The sequence below is a fragment of the Kogia breviceps genome, chromosome 1 (genome assembly GCF_026419965.1).
Source record: "Kogia breviceps isolate mKogBre1 chromosome 1, mKogBre1 haplotype 1, whole genome shotgun sequence".
In the NCBI taxonomy this organism is placed as follows: domain Eukaryota; kingdom Metazoa; phylum Chordata; class Mammalia; order Artiodactyla; family Physeteridae; genus Kogia; species Kogia breviceps.
In genome coordinates this window covers 166130221-166151989 of record NC_081310.1, presented here as the reverse complement: position 1 = coordinate 166151989, position 21769 = coordinate 166130221, and the positions used below count along the sequence as shown (strand labels likewise).

The 21769-nt window shown below is 46.9% G+C and overlaps 1 protein-coding gene across 7 annotated transcripts in view; it reads right to left on the bottom strand.

Annotated features, from left to right (window-relative positions):
- ERI3 (ERI1 exoribonuclease family member 3) overlaps window positions 1-21769 on the bottom strand; it is a 129482-nt gene that overhangs the window by 96403 nt on the left and 11310 nt on the right. For 3 of the 7 annotated variants that reach the window (XR_009338826.2, XM_059083079.2, XM_059083052.2), the window contains exons 3-4: window positions 17560-17837; window positions 261-377 (exon numbers count right to left, since the gene is read on the bottom strand). Coding sequence is in view for 6 of the 7 variants with exons in the window: in XM_059083052.2 (XP_058939035.1) it covers window positions 261-377; window positions 17560-17837 (395 nt within the window). In the remaining variant the exon portion in view is untranslated. Of the gene's footprint in view, window positions 1-260; window positions 378-1802; window positions 2078-17559; window positions 17838-21769 lie in introns of those variants that run through there. The other 4 variants (XM_067009223.1, XM_059083059.2, XM_067009226.1 and 1 more) reach the window with 3 other exon arrangements.

Genomic DNA, 21769 nt, shown 5'->3' with positions numbered 1-21769 from the left:
CACCAAGAAGGGGAGGGATGACAAGGAAGGTAAAATGTTGGGGAAGCTGGGATAGATTGTGCCACTGTTCTCCCTGGGTCCCCCAATGACCACACTGGTCCAAGGGGAGTGGCAGGCTTTGTAAAAAGCTGACTGGGTCCAATGCATACCTTCCTTAACCACTGAAAAGACCTAAGCTTTCCCTAAGCAGCCCGTATAGAGCACCAGTGATCCCCAAGCTCCCGTCCCAGCAACCCTTGCTGCCCAGCCAGGGCCCTTACCTCTGTACAGAAGGGAGTAAGCTGTGGATGGACTACGGGCTGGACATACATGTGAAAGGTAGACTCAATCTCCATGGTCCGGCCATTTAGCTTCAGGATGGGGAACTCGATGATTTCCTGGTACAGCAAAGGCACAGAAAAGGAGGAATGAGGTTTTTTTTAGCTAACCATTTCAAATAACTCAGAGTCAAGAATGGGGGAGTGTTTTGGACTCATTAGCTCCTGCCAGGCCAAACCCAAGATTGAGTGAGATGGTGCCAGCTCAGTTATAATCCTAACCCTCCCGCTGTTAACATCCTCACAGGTTCTAGGGACTTGACACATATACCATTCCCACTGTCTCTGGAAAGGGGAGGGAAGACAGTGGGAACATCTGCCCTGATTTCCCCAACTGGCTCTCTAGCAGAGGCCTGCTCACTCGAGCCCCTAAAAGTAGGACCCCCTTTCTCTTGCCCAGGTCCCTTCCCTGGAATGGGCCTGGGTCTCCAGTCACATAAATAACCAGCCATCGGACTAATGCACAGACTTCCACATATGAAGTTTAAACAGAGCCGATGAGTTTCATTAGTTTTTACAAAAGGAAAAAAAAAAAGATAAATAATAAATAAAGCCAAAGGGGCCAAAGGGGATACTGAACAGAAGGAGGAAACTGAATAAGAGTAATAAGAGTTAGTGCCCTCCTACCTTTCTTTCAGGCAGTACGCCCACCCCTCAGCTTCTCCTCCTGCCCCCTCCAACCCAATCACTTAGCCAGCCCTTCCCAGTCCACTGGAACGTAATGGAAGAGAAGGAGGAGTGACAATTTGTTTGGTGTCTCTAAGATTAATTTGTCTCCATTATTTAATAGAGATGCACAGCACCAAGGTCCTGGTGTGCAAACAGGCTTGCAGCACGCCGGCTGTGCAGCCCGCCTCATACATCGCTTCTGGGAAGGGAGGAACACGCCAGAGAGGGGAGAGGGCCGGAGAGAGCACGCACATGCTGGAGAGAAGAGGGAAAGCCAGGAGAGAGAATAAAAAAAATGAGTGCTTTTTAATATTCAAAAACAGTTTGCAAAATTTAATCAAAGCAGAGGAAAAGCTAACATTTTTACCACTTTGACATTTTTATTAGCGCTTTCATAAATTTTTAAAACATGAATGGAATTAGTTTACAACACAAAAAAACTGCCCTGAAAACATCTGGAAGAGACAAATAGGAAATAATAAAAATAAATAAATAAAAACAAAATCCTCCGAGTAAAATTAGCATGTTGAAAAGGCCTCCACTGCAGAGAGAGGAGGGGGGGCTTTGCCCACTCAGTGGCCACCATAGTCAGCCCCAGTGGCATCCCTACCCCAGGTCCCCTGTTCTGGTGCGGACCTTTCCAGTATCACTAAAATCAAGGCAAATTGGTTCTCTCCAGGGACAGCCCGAAGAGGCAACACAGAAGCCGCTGACACCCGACTGCACTCAGGAAATGGATGAGCAGGGAGACAGAAGGAGAAACAGTCCATCTCCCTGATATTCCACGGCAGCCTGGCACCTCCCCACCAAACATACCTGCTCTGTTGGCCTCATTTTTAAAGCATCTTTATCCAACACATCACAGCAGGACTGAAGAACAAATCAAGGCAGCCAGATTTCATGACTGAGAAATTCAAAGGTTCTGGTTGACTGGTCTCCCTGGAGTACCCCCAAAGATGGGGAAGCTGACAGGAGCCCCCAGAGATAGGAAGGGTGGAAAGACTGCAAAACTGAGGCAGAAGGGAACAGAGAGGAAGCCCAGGCTGCTGCTTAAACTAGGTGATGCCTCTCCTCCCACTGCACTAGGAAGTAGGCCAGAGAGGAGAGTTTGGCTCTGAAAATCAGAACTGAGGCGCACACACACACAAAATACACACTGGTTCCCCAATGTGTATTTTGAAATTAGATACCCAAGATTTCCAAGTGCTAACTCTGAGGTGGGGCTCATCTGAGTCAGGCTCGTTTCTGATACATCCTTCCTCTGCCGCTAAGTAGGAGAAACACTTCCCCAACAGAAAGACCTCCGTAGCCTGGTGAGTTTGGCTGCCCTGGTGTCTAAGGAAACAAATACAGCCAGCTCCTCACTAACAATGTTAGCTGGGCCCACAATGAAATTTAACCTGTGACACAACTGTACTTTTCATTTAAACTTTCATTTGGAGAGAAGCAGTGTTTGGAGACCTGCAGTTTGTCCTGCTAATAAAGACAAGTGTTGGGACCTTTAAGGATGCCATTCATCTCTGGCTTTTATTAAATTCAATTTTCTTAAGCCCATGATACATTATGAAATTAGGAGTTGACATTCCTCTGGAAACAAAAATATCTATCAAACATAAATAGAAAAAAAACCCCTCTATTACCAAGAATTTATGGCTTAAAGTTGATCTCTTTCCACTTTTTTACAAGCACATGGTTTGTTTTAGAGATCTGAAATGTTATTATAGATCTAGAATTTTATTAGTATTTATTGTAAAATAGTAAGCGCTTCAGCTCCCACTCTGACCAGCACCGAGTCAGCATCCCCAACAGATCCTCTTAAAACTTGGCCTTTGGGTTTCCCTGCTGCAGCTCAATCTTTCCTGCTGCTGGTTTCCTCACCCCTGGGGAAATGGAGCCAACCTAAGTGCTCACACTAAGTATGACCCTCCCAGAGAGGGGGAACAAGCCAGCCTCGGCTCCATGTGAAGAGGAGTGACCCCTGAAATGCCTGGGGGCCAGAACACCGCAAATTGGACCTGTCCTGAACACCTCTCCAATGTTGCATGCCCATCAGCCAAGCCTTCCCTCCAAGACCAAGAACAGGGCCAATCTCAGAACATGACTTTGCAGGGGCCCTTCCTCAGCACACACACACAAAAGCACCTACTATCTACCAGGCAGGGGCTGGGTGTGGACACAGAGGCAAATACAATGAGATGTGGCTCCTCTGTCTGAGGTGTTTCGAGTCTGGGCAAGGGGTAGAGAGGAGCTGGCCCCAAGACCCTCGGAGACACACACAAAATGCAATCATTTCATCCTTTCCATTTGTTGTTAACTATGTGGCAGGCACTCTGCTAAACGCTCAAGAGGAATGACCGCATTGAATCTACCTAACAACTCATGAGATGGGAATCGCTATTATCCCTATTTTACAGAACAGCTAAGGCCCAAAAAGCAGTTGTCACTTGCTCAAGGTTACACTGCTAGTAAGGGACAGAGTTGGGACTCCAAATAGGGAGAATGAGACTTAAAGAGAGTAGGACTAACGGCTTTCAAAATCTGAAGGGTCAAGAAAGATCTGATTCTTTTAGTCTGAAAGGCTGTCTATAAGGAGCTCTGACTCCTATCTCCCAGGAAGAAAGGCTGTTCTTGCGTTACAAGAGCGATGAATGTGGACCATCCAGGCAGAAAGTCCTGCAGGATTGCTACTGAAAAGCCTCCACTATGGCTGCAGGGACACAGATGGTGCTGAGCTCTGGGCTCAGAGAGGGCAGAACTGTGAGCCTTCAATCTGCATCTCTAGCACCCAGGTCTGTTCCAGCACACAGCCCTCATGCTCTGCTTTTGGTGAGTAAACACATGAAGGGGCTGATAAATAAATAGCAAGACAGAAGCCAAGTGCATGGCCCTAACAGAAAATTCTCTGTTTTCCCAGAGTTCTCCACAGGACCAGAGAGGTGAAGTGACGGTTGGTGGTAGAGCCAGGATTCAAGTGGAGATGTACATCGCTCCAAAGTATTGATACTTTCTACTTTCTGCCTCTCATCTCTAAGTGGTCTCCCATCCTCCCTCAACTGCTACAAACCACCAACATCCCAGTTTTCTGTTTGCCTGGGACCACAGTTTCCTGGAGCAGGAATTTGCTAAAATTGGGATAGCTTGGTCACCCTACACCATCCACCACTACCTGCACTACTAGGTTGTCCAAGGGCAGAGCACCATAACCACAAAAAGCTGGTCTGCTGATGGTAGATGGGAAGTGGCCACAGCTTGATAACTAAGCACAAAAGCCTTGGAACTTGGATTTTTCAAAGTATCCATGGTTCTAACCCTATTGTATCTGCTGTCTCAATCAATAAAATGCTAGCTGCAAATTTTTTTTTTTAAAGGAAGGGAAGACAGAGAGATTAAAAGGAAGCACCAAGCAAATATTCTTTTACCTTTTTAAGTGAGTAGAAGTTTCAGTTGGAGCAGAGATTCCAAATGCAGCTACTTTCTAAAATTGCTTAAGTAGGAACCCCTGTGATTCTCTTGATAAACTGAGGACAAAACTGCAACAGCATTTCAAATGAAATTTCACATCACAATCAGTAGACTACAAGAAATAAATGTGCCGGTCTGCTTTCAGTGTATTCAGACTCCCTTAAGCTAAAGTGTCTGCAGTGATAAGATTATATTCAAAGATACAACAACAAAAGGATTTTAAGCAGAAGGGACTTGGGTTAGGCATTTCTTGACAATGGGCCAGGGGGTTTAACAGTGTGGCATTCTTACAGACCTTTTCTCCAAAGCATAGATTCTTCTTTGCCTGAGCCGATGTTTCTACGGTCCTGTCTAAAATGGTCAGATCATTCTTCATGGCTCCCCCTTCTCAACCTAGGAACTGGCATTCCCTCAATTTAGAGGCAGTAACAACTAATCTATCCCTTCTCTACATCCACTGACTCTTTAGTCCAAAAACTGTGCACCCCTGCAGAGAAAGGTTTGATAAAATCCAAAAGCAACATCATCACATGGCAAGGCAGAAAAAGCAGTACCTGGTGAAAACATGGGTTTTATCCAGACAATGATTTTTTAATAAAAGTTCCATGCAAAGGCAGGCCCTTTCTCCAAGGGATCAAAGAGGCTCTTGGCCACAGGGAAGAGGGGAAGTTGAGAGGGAGAAGTGAGGGCTGCACTGGGCAATGGAGGGAACATGGTTTGCTTAACAGTTTCTCCTTTGGAAAAAAAAAAAAAAAAGACATTTTATCCACAAGGAGCTTATTTCTTAAACAAACACTCTTGGTTTTGATTTACACCACAGCCTGCTCCTAAATAATTTATGGCGGGTTAAATTTATTGCCGAGCCCTGGCTGGCTGCAAATTCGAATTGCCAAATAATTAGATTTTAGGGCAAAGCTTATAAATTACCCGTCGATTTGTCCGGACTTGTTTGTCAGTTGCTTTGTGCTTCGGGTCATCTTTGGCATTTGGCTGTTTGGGTTTTAATTGCTGATTTACACTTTGACAGATGAGAGCTGATGCTCGAAGTTTCAGGACAAGGAAGGGTAAAAAATTGGAGCTTTTAAAGGCTGATTTTTCACCTACATGTCCGTCTTCACCCATTCCCATAGACCCCAAAGCAATTAAAATGTAGAAGAGAGGCTGAAAATAGACACTGCTATTCTTTATGGGGGGGAGGGTGCAGAGTGAATTATAATTTACTTTTACTGAAATCTGAATTTTTAAAAAATATATAATACCAATAAATGAAGGAGACCAAAAGTCTTAGAAACTGCATCCTCACCCAGGGGTGTACGAGCCTGCGTCTACCTCTACACGCACATGACTCTGAATTAGCCTCAGTTCAAACACTTCTAGATACTCAACTGTAAATAACTTCTGATATTAGTGGCCTCTGTGAAGTTGACCCTTCAGGGCAGCAAACAACCAAACGATTTCTTTGTAGCTATCTGTTTACATACATTTGTCATGGAATTTATTTAAACAAGTCTCAGGTTCTGTGCAGGAGAGGTTCCCCAGAGACAGCACTATAGGGGGGCATGGAAGTTGAAGGGTGCAAAGTCCAACTTACTGTCCCGGTGGAAGGAAAAAATCTCTTTGGATAGCGCTATGTTCCCATCTACATGCTGATAGAGGGCCTGCAGGCTCCCTTTATGCTCCCCAGAGAAGTGGGGCCTGCCTCCCAGCCACCTGCTGTATCCCAAATGCTCACCATGAGGCCATGAGTCAAAATAATACTAGTGGTAATTCTACTAACAAGAGCTGATACATATAGCTATTACATGCCAGGCACTGTTCTAAGCTCTTACATTTTATCCTCCCAATAGTCCTATAAGATTGATACTATTATTAATCCCATTTTGCCAATAAGGCAACTGAGGCATAAAGAGTACAAGTAACTTGCTCAAGGCGAGTCATACTGATAGTAGGTGGTAGAGACCAGACTCAGATCCAGAGGGTCCAGTCCAGTGGTTAGGAGTCCATGCTCCTAACCACTCTGCTATATCGCTTCTCATTAGAACTCTCATTGAGAGTCCACATTCTGGGGCCAGTGCACATGCTGCCAAAGCCTGTTCAGTTAATCACCCAATAGGGTGGGGAAAGTTAGGTAACATGCTCAGGATCACAAGATGAATCAGAGGCTTGGTTTGACAAAGACCATTTTTCCAATCAGTGCAAATACCACACTGAAGATCCACTAGCCGGGGGTGAAGAGGTGGGGGTGAGTAACAGGTGATCAAGACAGACCAGGCCCACTCAGGCAGACAGTGGGTTCTGGTCAGGCAACCTGGAGAGAAGCCCAGAGAGGCTGGCTGGGCTTCAGGAAGCCTTGCTCAGTAGTCCCCATCCACAGCCCCAGGGGCTGCTGGTCTCTTTACAGAAGACTGAATCCCCCTGGGGTGCTTCATAGATTCCCTGCTCTCTGTGTGTACCTGACGGCTAGAAGCCAGGACAGGGAAACAACTGTGCTGCCATGACAGCAGATTTTCAAAATCACTGACCAGTAAGCGAGCAACAAAGACTGACATCTTGCCCATACTGCCTCAACACTTCTCTCACACACTGGCTCATCGGAACCCACATCTCTGTAAGGGAGGCAGGTATCACTGCCCGATTTTATAGATGAGAAAGCTAAGGTGGTCAGTGGTTTAAAGCATGGTCCCTTATGGGCAGCATCCCATCTCCTGGGAACTTATGAGAAATGCAGATTCCTGGCCTCCACCCCAGGCTTTCTGAATCAGAAACCCTGAGGGTGGGCACAGCAGTGTGTTTTAAAAGGCTTCCAGCTGATAGTGATACTTGCTGAAGTTTGAGAACCACTGGTCTAGAGTAGAGCAGTGCTTCTCAGGCTTCAAATTACCTGAAGATCTCATCAAATTACAGATTCTATTTAGCCCTGGAGTAGGGCCTGATATTCTGCATTTCTAACAAGCTCCCAGGGATGCATCCCAGGGGATGCTGTTGGTTCTCAGGCCACACTTTGAATAGCAAAGGTGTAATCTAGAACATCTGTGTGACTAACTCCTTATCACAGAGATACTAACGAGTGAGAATCAGAGCGCAAGGTTCTCAGCTCTTCTCTCAGAACAAACTCTTGCTTGGCCCACTTTCAAGCCCCTTGAGTGAGCCCTTTAGATCTACCAACCACTCCCGGCTCCTGCCATCAGACATTTCATTCTCCTGGCCGCCAAGATCCAGGGGAGGAAAAGCTGGCATCTCACATCCCAGAACTTTGGAGAGCAAGTTGACACATCTCTGTGAGGAAGCCAGCAAGAGGTCTTCCTGCCACGGCAGTGCCTGCTCCCTTTAAGAATGCGGTCAAGACCCAGAGGGCATCAGCTACCCAACAGAGCACTCTCCAAAAAAACACCTTCCTTCTGTACAGATGAACCAAAAAGCAGGATTGGATACGTAGGCCTCCTAGGAAGACCTCTCATTACAGACATAAGCCAGGAGCTATTTTTCTGCCCCTGGTCCTGAGAAAGGCCTAACACTGGCCACGGATGTAGAGCGGGATCACAGCAATTCCTACGATATCCTGAGGCCCCAAGCTGAAGATGCCTCACCACACTCCACACCATCGCCATGAACTTCCTTTAAGGCCTTCCCCTAGCACTGTCCCTCTAGTCATGTTACCTCTCTAGTGAAAGCAGACCTTATCAAAATGGCATGTTTCCTCCCACTCATCAGTCCCAGCCTCCTCCATCCTCAACTAACTACCAATCCCTTTCAGCTGAGCAGTTGGCCTTTCATTCAAACCTGCGAGTGCTGGGGGTGGGGTGGGGGTGGACAGTGAAAGAGTCCCTGGACTCCATTTCAGACATCGCAATCTCAAACCATGGCCCTCAGTTTGTATCACACTTGTGGAGAGCAAGATTCCAAGCTTTTCAGCCAGTTATTGTCCCTATCTACCCAACCATCACTACCTACCTCCCAAAGGCCAATGGCCAAACAGTTCATCAAACAGACCCTAGAGGAGTAACGGCCTACATCACCACTAAGAAGCTGACCTATGTCAGGTGTACCCGACATGGACCTTCAGTGCAGAGCACTCCACTTAAGACAACCATAGGTTTCACTCTCTACTCCTTACCAAATCTCTTAGCACCACTGGCTATCAGAGCCCACGAGTACCCAAAAAAGCTATGACCTACTTAAGAGCACAGTTCTCAAGCTTGTTCCTTTCCCAGAACATCTAAGGGCTACAACACGTAACCCCTCTCCATTCCAACCATCACCAACTTAGTCCAACCCACTAACCCACTTTCAAGTAATGCCTCCGAACCAGTTTCCCTCTGCCCATGTTTAACCCCTTGAACACTTTTCCCTCCATTCCCATGAACTCTGGCTTATGATATTTATTTTTGTTTCCTCTCCTCCACTCAACAATACATTCACACTTTCTTTTCTGGGTCGCCAATTTTGCCCCCAACCTTACGGTGGACTCTGCACTCCCTCCCCTTTCAGCAACATCGGCATCTTCCAGTGAGAGCCTCTGCCAGCATTTAGCCTTCAGACGAGCCCTCGGCTGGAAGGGCCTCCCCAGGACTAGACCATAGCACTGGAACAGAAGTGGAGCCCATACAACAGACGTTTCCTAACACAGACCACGATCTCCCACTGGCCAGCTACAGGCAGGTGCAGGGCCTAAACAGCAGCCCGTTCTAAGGCACCTTGACTTCAGCTTAGGAGCTTCCCTGATGTTTGACTCCCCCACCAGAGTCTACCTCCCTCCTTTCTGATTCTCCCAGCACCTAATCGGGCTTTGCCTGTGGTCGCACTCAACACACACAAACCTTCTCTGCCTGTCCTAGCCTGCTCACCCTTCTGCTGCAGACCTGCCAGGCTGGGGGGCTAGTGTCAATCTGGGAACAGTCTTGTTTCAGGCTTTTAGGCAATGACTCAGTTTTCACAGCTAGAGCTCAAACCTCATCACATAAACACATGACTGTGGGGGCTTTTTAGGTATTGTGAACACCCAGGATAAGGGAATAAAAAATAATCATTCCAATGGCATCTTAATCAAAATGATGCAGGACCCTTTTTCCCGACAAGACACAGAGATGGAGGAAGCATCTTTCCTCATGTCAGACAACTGATTTCAGCCTACAAAGTAAGAAATGTAATCAACAGAGGGGAGAGGAAAAACAAAACAGGATGGGGGCAGAAGTGAAGCCCATGGACCAACCCTAAATGCTCCTCTGGATTGCACTCCCCCTCCTCCCTTCCCAACCTAACTGGTTTTCTTTCTGTGGCTGTGTTACCTGCTGCTGCTGCTCCGACGGAGAGCTCGTCCCCACCTCCCACCCCCTCCGGTCACCTCCACTGTAGCAAATCTCTTCTCATCCAGGCTCTCCTGCCTCTTCATTAATCCTTCCCTCCTTCCTTCTGTTTCTCAATGTTAGTCAACAGGCCGTTTATCTGTTTGAAGGGTATAAACCTCCCTGATCTACGGAAGGAGGTCTTCCCAAGGGATGCCTAGCAGATCCAGATCCAAACTGCCAGTACTTGGCGGGTGGAGCGGTTGTCATGTCATCCCCTAGCCCTTGCCTCTCCCTGGAGACCTCGCAGCCCAGCTCAGTGCTACCTTCAGGGGAAGCTCCCTGACAACACCTCAGGGCCTCAGCTCACGTATTTCTATCTTGATCCTCACCCTTTTGGCCCACACGTTACTAGCTAAAATTCTCTTGAACCTCTTGTAGCCTCTGTACTCTCACTTGCAGCATCCCAATAAGATGTTCTACTTGAATGTGAGAAATACCATATCACCGATATAGACAATCCTACTAGCCAAACAGTGAAATAATTTGCCAGGTTCTGAGAATTCCCTGGTGGTCCAGGGGTTAGGATTTGGCGCTTCCACTGCTGTGGGCCCGGGTTCGATCCCTGGTCGGGGAACTAAGATCCTGCAAGACGCTCGGCATGGCAAAAAAAAAAAAAAAGTGCCGGGTTCAAAGTCTTCATTCTCCCTCTTCCTCATTTTCAACGTTCATGCACTAATGAGCTTGCAATGCAGGTCAGGTTTTTCAGACTTCATTCAGTTGGTCCTGGCTTACTCTGTGAGTGCCCTCTTTCATTCCTGCTGCAGCAGTTCTGAGAGCCCTCCAGCCCACTTGGCCCTCTCGGCCTTCTGACGTTCCCTTAACAGGAAGCTGTGCAACCCCTCCCCCACCCATGAGCAGGGCTGAGCAGTCTCCTCCTCTCTGCGCCCACGGTACTGAGTACTCACCCAGGGCACGGTACTTATCACACTGCCTCACAGCAGTTACGCGGCTGTCTATGCTCCTGGACTATGAGCTCCTTGAGGGTAGGGATCATTTCTTGTCTTTATGCCCCAGCACCTAACATAGAGCTTGAAGTTGTTATCCAGAGAGTAAAAGGAGGCCTTTTCGTTGCCTCTAAGGTGGCCACCATGAAGTCCTCCCCATTCCTTTACTGACCTGGTTGGTTTTGTCATGTCCAACAAAAAACCTTAAAAGGCAGCTCAGTGTCACTGTTAGTTTAACAGTCCCTAATTTCATTCACCATTTATCAATGGCCCTGTTCTTTACAGCTCTTCCCCACCACCAACCTTAGCTCCACATCTAACAAAATCTGCATTCCAACAGCTGTCTCAGCCCTGGAGGGGCCATGGGATAATAAGAGGCTGGGGGAAATGTCTTCTGATTTGCACTAAATTACGTGGTGACTTTGTTACCAGTGACCCAGCGCTCCCCAAGGAAAGTTCCTTGGTCCCACCCCAAGGCAACTCCATAGCCTAACTACACACTGTGGCAGCTTAAAGGTGTAAGCCCTGGGGAAGGGAGAGAAGCAGACTGAATAGAGCAAATAAACCCCCTTTGATCGTACCCCTGCTATGCCAAACACACGTGGCAGCGCCACCATGCATCAGTGCTCCACTCCCCGAGATGTATATTTTACTTTTACATTGCTGTGTCTGCTCCAAATAAAGAAGGGCCGTTCGGCTTTCACATGAAGTTACAACAGGGTCAAGTTCCGGACACGGCAAATGTGGCAAATGCTTGTCCCACTCAGGGAGCACTAGTGAGGAGCCACAGTGAGAGCCAGGGGAGGCCCATCCCTATGAGGGACCACCAGGAAACTGCAGCCTGTGGAGGGGGGCTCAGGAAGGGGTGGGGGAGGCACCACATTTATGGAAGCAGCAACAAAAAGGACAAAAGGGGGCTTCCCTGGTGGCGCAGTGGTTGAGAGTCTGCCTGCCGATGCAGGGGATACGGGTTCGTGCCCCGGTCCGGGAAGATCCCACATGCCGCGGAGCGGCTGGGCCCGTGAGCCATGGCCGCTGAGCCTGCGTGTCCGGAGCCTGTGCTCCGCAACGGGAGAGGCCACAACAGTGAGAGGCCCGCGTACCACAAAAAAAAAAAAGGACAAAAGGGCCTAGTGGGCTGCCCCATGCCCATCCATCATTGGCCACCAATAGAGGAATTCACTTACAGTGACGCCTGAAAGAAGAGATGTGTTAAAGCAGAGATAAGAAAGGCAATAATTGGTCTGATGGGCAGGGGACAAATTATTCCAGGAGTCGAGAGCCTATGCAAGAACACTTACGGCTCACACAGTCATCATAACTCAGCTCCCTCAAGCATTTTGTGCTCTGCTTATGGTGTTAACTTTAATGTCTTAACATATAACACCATCCACACTAACACAAAATACTACACACGCCAGATGAGGCTGAGTTATAGTTGCTGTGGGAAGCATAACTTTGAATTTCCTGATTTTGGTGCATTTAATCTCAACCATAATGTTACATTAACGTCGGTGTTGCATTTCATTTCCCAGTTTAGAAGAATAGCGTCAGCGCCTTCGCCTGTCTGTACAGAAAACGGGGCGGGGCTGACTGGGGCCACAGGCAGAAGGACCACCACCCAACAACTGGGTCCTCCGCTAAAAAGCCTGACCCGACCTCTCCCCCCTTGGAGGAACCTGGACCAGGACAAATGAATGGGGAGGGAAGGGTGAGTTCTTTCTCTAGGGAGTGGCCTCTCTATCCACTTGCAAAGTACAGGAACTAAGAGCAGAGGGGAAGAAGCCGGAATGTGGGGGCAAGAGCAATGTGTGTGTATCAGGTGGGGGCAGAGTAGGGGGTAGGGTGCTCCTGCCTCTCAGCCTTGAAGGGAGGAGAAGGGAATCAACACAGTGTGATTTGTAGGGATCTTAACCAATTTCCTGTGAAGTCCAAAATGTCTCTCTCACAAAAGACTAATAATAAGGAGCCAGCTTCAAGTCATACTGAAATCCTCCAAATGCCTCTCTTCTATTTTATCCCTTATCCTGTCACCATCAACCCTCCCCCCACCCTACCCTCCCAAAATAACCCGGCATCTGGACAATTTTCTATAAAAAAGAAACGCCTTTACTCATAGTTCTAACTCAAAATGCAGATGAAGTCTCTTCAAGGTTTCCTTAAAAAAAAAAAAAAAAAGCCCCTGTGGACAAAGACCAAACAGTAGAAAACCTCAACCCCAAAGGTCATTTTTCTTCAAAGCTGTGGGCACTTAAATACAGATGAGAAGGAAAACAGTCACTGGGGCTGCTGCAGAGCAGTGAGAAAAAGGCTGTACCTCGGAGCCTGATGGAGTCTGATGGACGAACTCAGGGAGGGAGGGGAGGCGGCAGCCAGGACATGTGCTCCCAGACAGGAGCGCCGGGCCGCCCCTCCCTGGCCATCTGGACAGCTGAGGTTACTTCCTCCTCCCCGCATGCTGTGGCCTACACCTCATTTTCCTCACTTACATTTGCTTTGGTCTTTTCTGAACACTGAGGTGGTGAGAGAACTTGCCCCCAGGTTAAAGCTGCACAATTAAAGTTCCCACCAAAGCTTTCAGGCTGCTCCCTGGGCTTCGGGGTCACAGCCACCAGCATTCGATGCACACCCACACCAAAATGAGCAACACGAACTCCTGCTGGCGAGGACAAAGCAGCCACGATTCTCCGAACCAGATAAAAACCTACTTCCATATCAAGAAACAATTCCTAAAGCAAGAAAGGAACTGTATTCCTCAAATTTTGAGTCTCTAAAACATTTTAATCCACCTAAGTTAACATTTAAGTGAAAAAATATTTTCAAACGAAAAAGTCTCATATTCAACCAATACCTATCATGGTAATCTGAATCAGAATGTGTAAAACAAAATGAGTGAAATACCAGAAAGGTGAGAAAGCCTGTTACTGGCAAACCAACCACTCCAGTTTCAGTGAGCTGAACAGAGTACAAAAATAAACAGCAAAAATTATGACAAATGGGAAATACCAGATGTTTTACCATGTTTACAACCAATATTGTTACTCAAGTACAACAGAACTTGCACCTGTCAGTTTGCATGGTGGCATTCCTTTTGGATAGTCCCAACAAGCTGACTCAGGGATTTCTGAATACCAGACACAGATGAGAGAAATGAACCCCATGCCGAGCCTCCAGAGAGGCCCTGGCCCAAAACTTGTTCCTGCCTCCTATGCAACTGAGGAGTATGACACACTCCCAAAAGAATCAGAAGTGCACTGTGTTCAAGTGTTCAACTCTTGGGAGCCAGGCAGCAGGGGAGCCGGGGTGGTTCTGATTCACAGTCCAAGAACATCCCCAGGAGGCACACAGACCTTGTCCACAAAGTATCTCTGTCAAGTGGACAGCCATCAAGAGGTTCTGAGAGAGCTAGGTTGGGCTGATCTAACCTGCACACCATATTCTAGTCCTTTTACTGTCTCTTCCAGAAGTTCATTCTCATCCCAAATCTCAATCCTTCCTGCTTCCACTTATATGCTTTTTTTGTCCTTATTAAAGTGAAGAGCAAGTTATTATCATACTCCTTGGAACAACTCCTTCCTCACTAAAACCATATTCAATTTCTCTTCTTTCTAAGTCTTATTTTTGTGCCTCTAATAATTTTTGTTCCTCTTATTTTTTATTGGAGTAAAATTGCTTTACAATGTTGTGTTAGTTTCTGCTGTACAATGAAGTGAATCAGCTATATGTATACCTATATCCCCTCCCTCTTGGACCTCCCTTCCCCTCTCCCCCCCACAATCTAGGTCATCACAGAGCACCAAGCTGAGCTCCCTAATTTTTGTTCCTCTTATCCTGAGCTTTTCCAATTTCTCCACTGCCCTTGTTGACCAAAAGATCTAAACAATACAGAGGCTATAGTGAGAACCTGACCTATGAGGACCTCAGTGGAAGGACACTATCCTATCTGGGACTAACGTCTCCAATCCATCCTCCAACCTTCCTCTGAATACTTTCAGGACCCTGCTACATGCAAACTTTAGGGAAGGTTTTCTTTAAAAGAAAGTGGGGTTGGCGGGGGGAGCTTTAAGCTGCCAATAACAATAAGTCTCAAGTCACTTCTAAGCTGCCCATCCCTTTCCTGAGAGTGGTCCAGTGGGTAGTTCAACAACAGAGCTGTCTGGCCCCAAACTCACCTTCTTACCTGTTGATCACAGCATTGTAGAGGCTTAATGAAGTAGAGATGCATTACATTTATCACTTGCCCTAGATCCACTCAAATCCATCACTATGTCACAGCAAGGAGTTAGATTGATCTGACAGGATTTGCTCTTCTTCACAAACCCATGTAAGTTATTACTCAGTACCCTATGCTCTTCTAGCTGTTTGCTGATTGATTATCTGACGATCAGGTCAAGTATCTTCTTTGGAATCACAGTAAACTAACGGGTCTATAATTTCCAAGATCATTCGTATTTGCCTTTTAAAGATAAGCAAGACAGCAAATGCTTCTTCCTGAGTTCTCTAAAGTAACAGCTAATGCTTTGCTAATAATGAACCAGGACAGCCAATTCCTTAAGTGCCCTTGGAATCACATCATCAGGGTTCATTGATTCTGGAGATAAACTTTAATCAGGCTCAGACCCTGGTAAAAAGCAGGAAGCCCAACCTCAGGCTAGGTCTAAAAGGCCCTGGTGCCTAAGTCTGGGAAGGAAGTTGGTGACACAAGTGATTTAAATCTGTACTGCATTATATCTTCAGCATTGCAATAGATAAATTAAAAAAACAAAAAATTAAAAGAACAATGCCCTTGAAAGAGAGATGAAAGGTAATACTAACAGACCAAACTGAGACATGAATCAAGTTTCACCTTCAGTAACATTGGCAGGACCCTCTGTAGGACAAGAGAACAGAGCTACATAATTATCTCAACTTATAATCTAACCGAAAAGTTCAGAAACAAATATACATAGGCATGTGCCAGGAAGCAGAAAGCAGGAAATGTCATCAAGAAGGTGCCAAGCAATCATGAGGCTTCAGAAGAGGGATGAATCCTATGCAGTAGCAACGTGTTAGGTTTTAGACTCAGGTCCTACCTAAGGCTTGCTCAGCAACTGAAATGATCCGCAAGGGAAATAATATGGCATATTGGGGTATGGCTCCCTGATTCTCAACCCAAGAGAATCTACATAACCAAAACTCCCACCCACCACCCAGGTACACCCACCACAGAATCTCCAGTAGTTTGGGGAGGTAGAGAAGACGACCCTACAGCACAGGTAGGAGCAAGAGGCTGAGAAAGAAAGTATGGCTCAGGCTGCCCCCAAGCCGTCTTCCCTTTCATGCAAAGTTCCTTCCCCTAGGAAGCTCTCCTCATCAAGCGCCTGTCTTCCCAAGCCTCAGCAGGCCTGATTCCAGTCCTCCCCCAAAGGCAGACCACTACTTTGAGAATAGGAAACCAACAGGAAAGGAGAAAGGGAAAGGTAAAAGGGTTGTGGTATCTGCTTTATGGAAAATAATCTACTATCCTAAAGATAGAAACCCTCCCTGGAAAAAAAACCAACCATGAGGAATGAACCCAGTTTACCTCTGAATGGACCTCCCTGTCTCCCAAGTGCCTGCTGCTACAATCCTCTTCTCCTCCTACTACTGAAAGTTACTCCCAGACCCACATGTCTACACACCCCCAAATTACCCACCTGATAATCCAGCCCTACAGGGAAGAGTTCCAGTCCTAGAGTCAGGCATACCCAAGGCCGCCACACTACAATGCACTGCCACATCGGCCCCCAATCAGGCCCCCAAAGCAAACACCAAGCAATTCAATATCACCCAGCACATGTGTCTCTCTGCTGCTAATCCAAGCTTCTTAGCAGCACTACCTCAAAAGGTGAAAGATCTCCGAACACAGTTGGTAACTAAGAAAAAAATGCAAGCAAAGAAATTTTCCTTTCCGACAGACCAGCAATGGTTGTTCAGGTTATCTAATGCTGCATAACAAATCAACCCAAAACTTAGTGGCTTAAAATATCAATAATCATTTATTATCTCCCATAGCTTTGATGAGCCAGGAATTCAGGAGTGGCTCGGCTGGTCAGTCTGGCTCAGGGTCTCTCCTGAGGTTGACGTCTGATGTCCACTGGGGCTGTAGTTATCTGAAGGCTTGACTGGGGGTAGCAGAGTCACCTCCAAGACAGTGCCAAGAAACATGACCAGCAAGTTGGTACTGGCTTTTAGCTAAGAGCCTCAGTTCCGGTACACATGTGCCTCTTGCCAGGGCTGCCTGAGTGTCCTCAAAGCATGGTGGCTGGCTTCTTCCATAGCAACTGATCCAAAAGAGCAAGGTGGACTGTGATACTTTTTACGACTTAGTCTCAGAAGTCACGCAATGTCTCTTCCACTATACTCTGTTGGTTATACAGGGCTAGTTCTCATTCATTGTGGGGGGGGGGGGGAACTACCAAAGGTGGGAATATCAGGACATAAGGATCGTTGGGGGCCATTTTGGAGGCTAACACAGTATTCATTAAAAGAACATGCAGCAGTAGTGGGAGAAGGAAAGAGGGAAGGGAAAGGAGAGAGGAAGGATGGGACAGAAGGAAACATTTTGATTCCCAAAGGCTGAGACCAGAGAGAAACAGTGTGCCCAGTTCTCTACAAAGACCTCTCAGGTCTACCTTACCCTAGGATGCCTGAGTCAAGTCCTGCTTCTTAGGCAGGAACTCCAGATGAGTAGCTAAAAGCCAAGAAGACATGAGAAAGTTCCTCTGGGTCCCAGAAAGCAAGTCTATCCTCCCTCCCTCCTTGCCCACCCCATCTTTGCTGAAGCAATGATGCAACAGTTACCTGAGGATGAATCTGCGGCTTGTCACACGTGGCCTCAAAGTCCAGCACTAAAAAGTAGTGATACCTCTGGGGAGGGAAGGACATCATTGCCGCCATGGATGCGCCAAAGCTGTGGGCCGCCAGCTTTCTGGTGGATATGGAGCAGAACTCCGGAACACCACAGGGAGAAAATAAGTGGGAGCCCAGCACTTTTCTTGCTCTTGAAAGTAAATATGAAGAAAATCGAGCTGCTCCAGTCTGTAAAGGTGCTAGCATTGAACATCCAGAAGCATCTAAAACTTAGGGGAGGAAAGTTTAAAAGAAAAAAAAGAAAGAAAGAAAAAGAAAAAGAAAAAGAAAAAAAAAAAGAACAGAGAGTCTGGGTTACTCCCTCCCACCGTGGCCCTGTTCCACCTAGTCTTCAGGAATATTCACAGAACATGAACCACTCCCCAATGTTTCTGTGACCCTTTTCTATTTTTTTTTTTTTTTTTTTTTTGCGTACGCGGGCCTCTCACTGTTGTGGCCTCTCCCGTTGTGGAGCGCAGGCTCCGGACGCGCAGGCTCAGCGGCCATGGCTCACGGGCCCACCCGCTCCGCGGCATGTGGGATCTTCCCGGACCGGGGCACGAACCCGTGTCCCCTGCATTGGCAGGCAGACTCGCAACCACTGCGCCACCAGGGAAGCCCTGTGACCCTTTTCTAAATCCCAGTATTCATTACTGAAGTTCAAGACCCTTAATACTGGTCCCCACAGCATTATGACAGCTCTGAATCTCCCAGACCATTCTCAAAACAAGATGCAGCACTGGCCTTGATCTTTAAGTGGAGATCTAAAGTTCAAAAGAGAGAGAGAAAAATTCTGTGGTCACTTCTCAGGTGGCAACAGTTAACATTAAAGCTAAGTTTCCCAAAGTAACCCGGGGTGCCCCGGTTGCACAATCAGTCCTGGGAGCTAAGTAGGCTCAGACAGACAGAAGGAAATGCCCAGGACTCTCTCCTCAGCTCCATTCCCAGCCTTTGTCCCTGGCTTTCCTGTCTGTATCTTGATGTCTCCACGTGCCGTCCTCCCTTCTCCCAACGGGAAAGGAGCAGAGCCCATCACAGGGAGCTTGCTCACCATACTCTGGTGATTTCCCAGCCCCCAGCCAGTAAGTGGCACCTGGGGGAATGAACGAAGCCTGCAGAGCACAGCTGCCAACAGCCTCGGGCCTTCCTCCGCTGCCTTTAGACTAACTCTCTACTAGAGGCCTTGAATGACGCAGGACTTTTTTTAAATGGGGAAGAAAAAGAGAAAACCCAGATGTGGTGGTAACGGGAGCATTGCTAAAAGTCTAGTAAAGTTTTCTGAGTGTACACGTGCAAAAAAAAAAAAAAAATCCAAATCACTTTTCAAGTTTTCCCTTTAAATTTGCAGAATGTCTGCTCTTTAGAGGACTAACGAAATATAAAAATCAAAGCCTAAGTTTTACTCACGAATAACTCAAGCTTCCTTAAAAAAAAAAAAAAACAGGAATAAAGCAGAAAGTTTGTGTTTTTCCCATTTCATACCCAACACTCAAATTCCCTCAGCTTTAATTCTCAAAGTCAAACAAGAAATCATGCTGCTCAATATGGAAATGGCCATAGTTTAAGCTTTCTGAAGCCCCAGTCTGACGGAGCCAAAAGCTTGCCTCTGAAAGACTGCAAAGGGCACTCACTCCCTCCTGCAGCGTAGAGGAGGCTAGCAGCCTAGGAAGTCCAGAGCACACTACAGGCAACAAGGTCACTACCACCTGAGCAGACACGCATCATGCCAAGTATCACTTCTCACCCCGGCTCTCCCGGGACTCAAGGAATGACCTACAGTAACTTGCCTGCATATTTATTAGGATACGTGCTGGTGTGGGTCCTCAATTTCCCTATTCCTATAGTGAGGTTCCATGTGGAACAAAGACCAAGAAGTATTTTAAGTTCTTCATGATTCTAGCACAAGCGTAGTGCTTGTTTTCACCGTGGCCTACAGCCTCTCCAAAAACGCAGCCAAACTCCATAGCCTGGGATAGACAAAGGCTGGCTTGAGTTTCATTATGGAATCCCTTGGAAAGGCAAACGGGCCAACATCCTTTTGAAAGCTGGAATCCAAAATAACTCTTCACGTCACCCACTCCTGAACAGTACTGGAAGCCTTGCTGAGATGGGAGACACCAGTCTGCTCAGATTACACATTCTAGTTTGAATCCAAAGTCCCTCAGGGCCTTAGAACTCTCCTCTAACCTCTCAAAGTCAGGTCATGCATAAGGACTTTTGAAAGTCTTAATGTTTTCCAAGGTGTATATATAGTGTACAAAGTGTTTTTAGTCAATCAGACTCCATCTGCCAAATACTACAGGCAATTAATAAGCATCATGATTAAGGAGGGCTTCTGGGTTTGAATCCTGGTTTTACCAGTTATTTGCCACGGCACCTCGGGCAAGCTCTGTTCTTCAATTCCTCACCTGTAAAATGACAATAGCAGCTCCTACTCCTTAAGCGGGAGTGAAATGAGAGGACATATGTAAAGCACTAAGAGCAGGGTCTGGCACATAGGGCTCAATAAATATAAGCTTACTATTATTACTACTACTAACCTATTGGGTTATGCCCACCTGGCCAAGCCTGGACCCCCATACTTTGGGCCTATAAATCCAATGCATAAGGCAACCTCGGAGAGTAACATCAATGTCTCCTGCACCCCCAGATTGCTCTAGACTCCCCATACTACATACTATATATGCCCTATCCCCTCCCATGGACAATACACTGATGGCCAGAGGTCCTCACGCCTGCAGGCCTTGCTTTCTCATCTGATTTCACCCACATAAAAAAGCTTCTCTCTTGTAAAAAGTCTTGAGAGCAGACATTAGGAGACCAGGCCTCCACATATCAGCAGTCACTGGGTTCCATACTTCCCTTACATTTAAAAAAACCAAGTTCAACTCAAGTCAAGAAACACAGGGCAGCTCTTCTCCCCTTCCTGAAAAATTCAATCTATTGGCTTTAGAGCCATTAGTTGTGGCAGAGGAAAGTAGGGTTTATATCAGTTGAAGTGGGAGGAGCAGAAGGGTCTGCGAGGGAGTATCAGAGCCCAGGCTGGGTGAGGAGGCATCCATACAGAGGCAGGAAGGTGTGATACAGCTTGCCACAGCCCTAGTGGGGTATGAAGGGCATCTGCTGGTGGAGAAGGAGCAGCAGCCTGATGTGGGGACACACAGGAAGGGAAAAGAGTACCCAAGAGGGGGAAGGGCAGTGGCAACAACGGGAGATTAGTTACATACAAAGGGATTGATGAAAAAAGGGCCTATATTAAGGGTAATGGGACCAGGGTTCTCATTGTTAGAGGATGGAATTACAACATGGAAAAAACATCTGTGGTGTCTAATTGAAACTGGAGTGTGAACTTATGGTTTCTGATATATATATATAAAATATATAAAAATAAAGCTAGGGCTTCCCTGGTGGCACAACGGTTAAGAACCCACCTGCCTGGGGACATGGGTTTGAGCCTTGGTCCGGGAAGATCCCACATGCCGCGGAGCAACTAAGCCTGTGCGCCACAAACTACTGAGCCTGAGCTCTAGAGCCTGTGAGCCACAAGTACTGAGCCTGCGCGCCACGACTACTGAGCCCGCATGCCACAAGTGCTGAGGCCTGCGCACCTAGAGGCTGTGCTCCGCAACAAGAGAAGCCACCGTCATGAGAAGCCTGCATACCACAATGAAGAGCAGCCCCTGCTCGCCACAACTAGAGAAAGCCTGCACTCAGCAAGAAAGACCCAATGCAGTCACAAATAAATAAATAAATAAATTTAAATAAATAAAGCTAGATGTACATATGAAGATGAGTATATAGCTATACACAAATATATATAGACACATGTATATATATTTTCTAGCTCTGTTTACTGAAGGGCCAGGGAGCAGCAACACTCTGATAGCAATGTGCACATTTAGCACCTAGCTGCCTTCTAAACAACATTCTCCACTGAAAGAACTAGAGCTCTTTGGAGAACTGGCTGATTCCAGGGCTGTGGCAGAGAAAGTACAAGATGAGCCTAGAACATCTTGCTGTGCCAGAAAGCAAGGAAATGCTCAAAAGGATGCAGAAACCAGCTTGAAGGGGCTCCCGCTGGCAAGTAAATAATGATATTAATGGACTATAATGCACTGAATAAAAAAGGAAACCATGAGGCCATAAAGATAAAAATAAATAC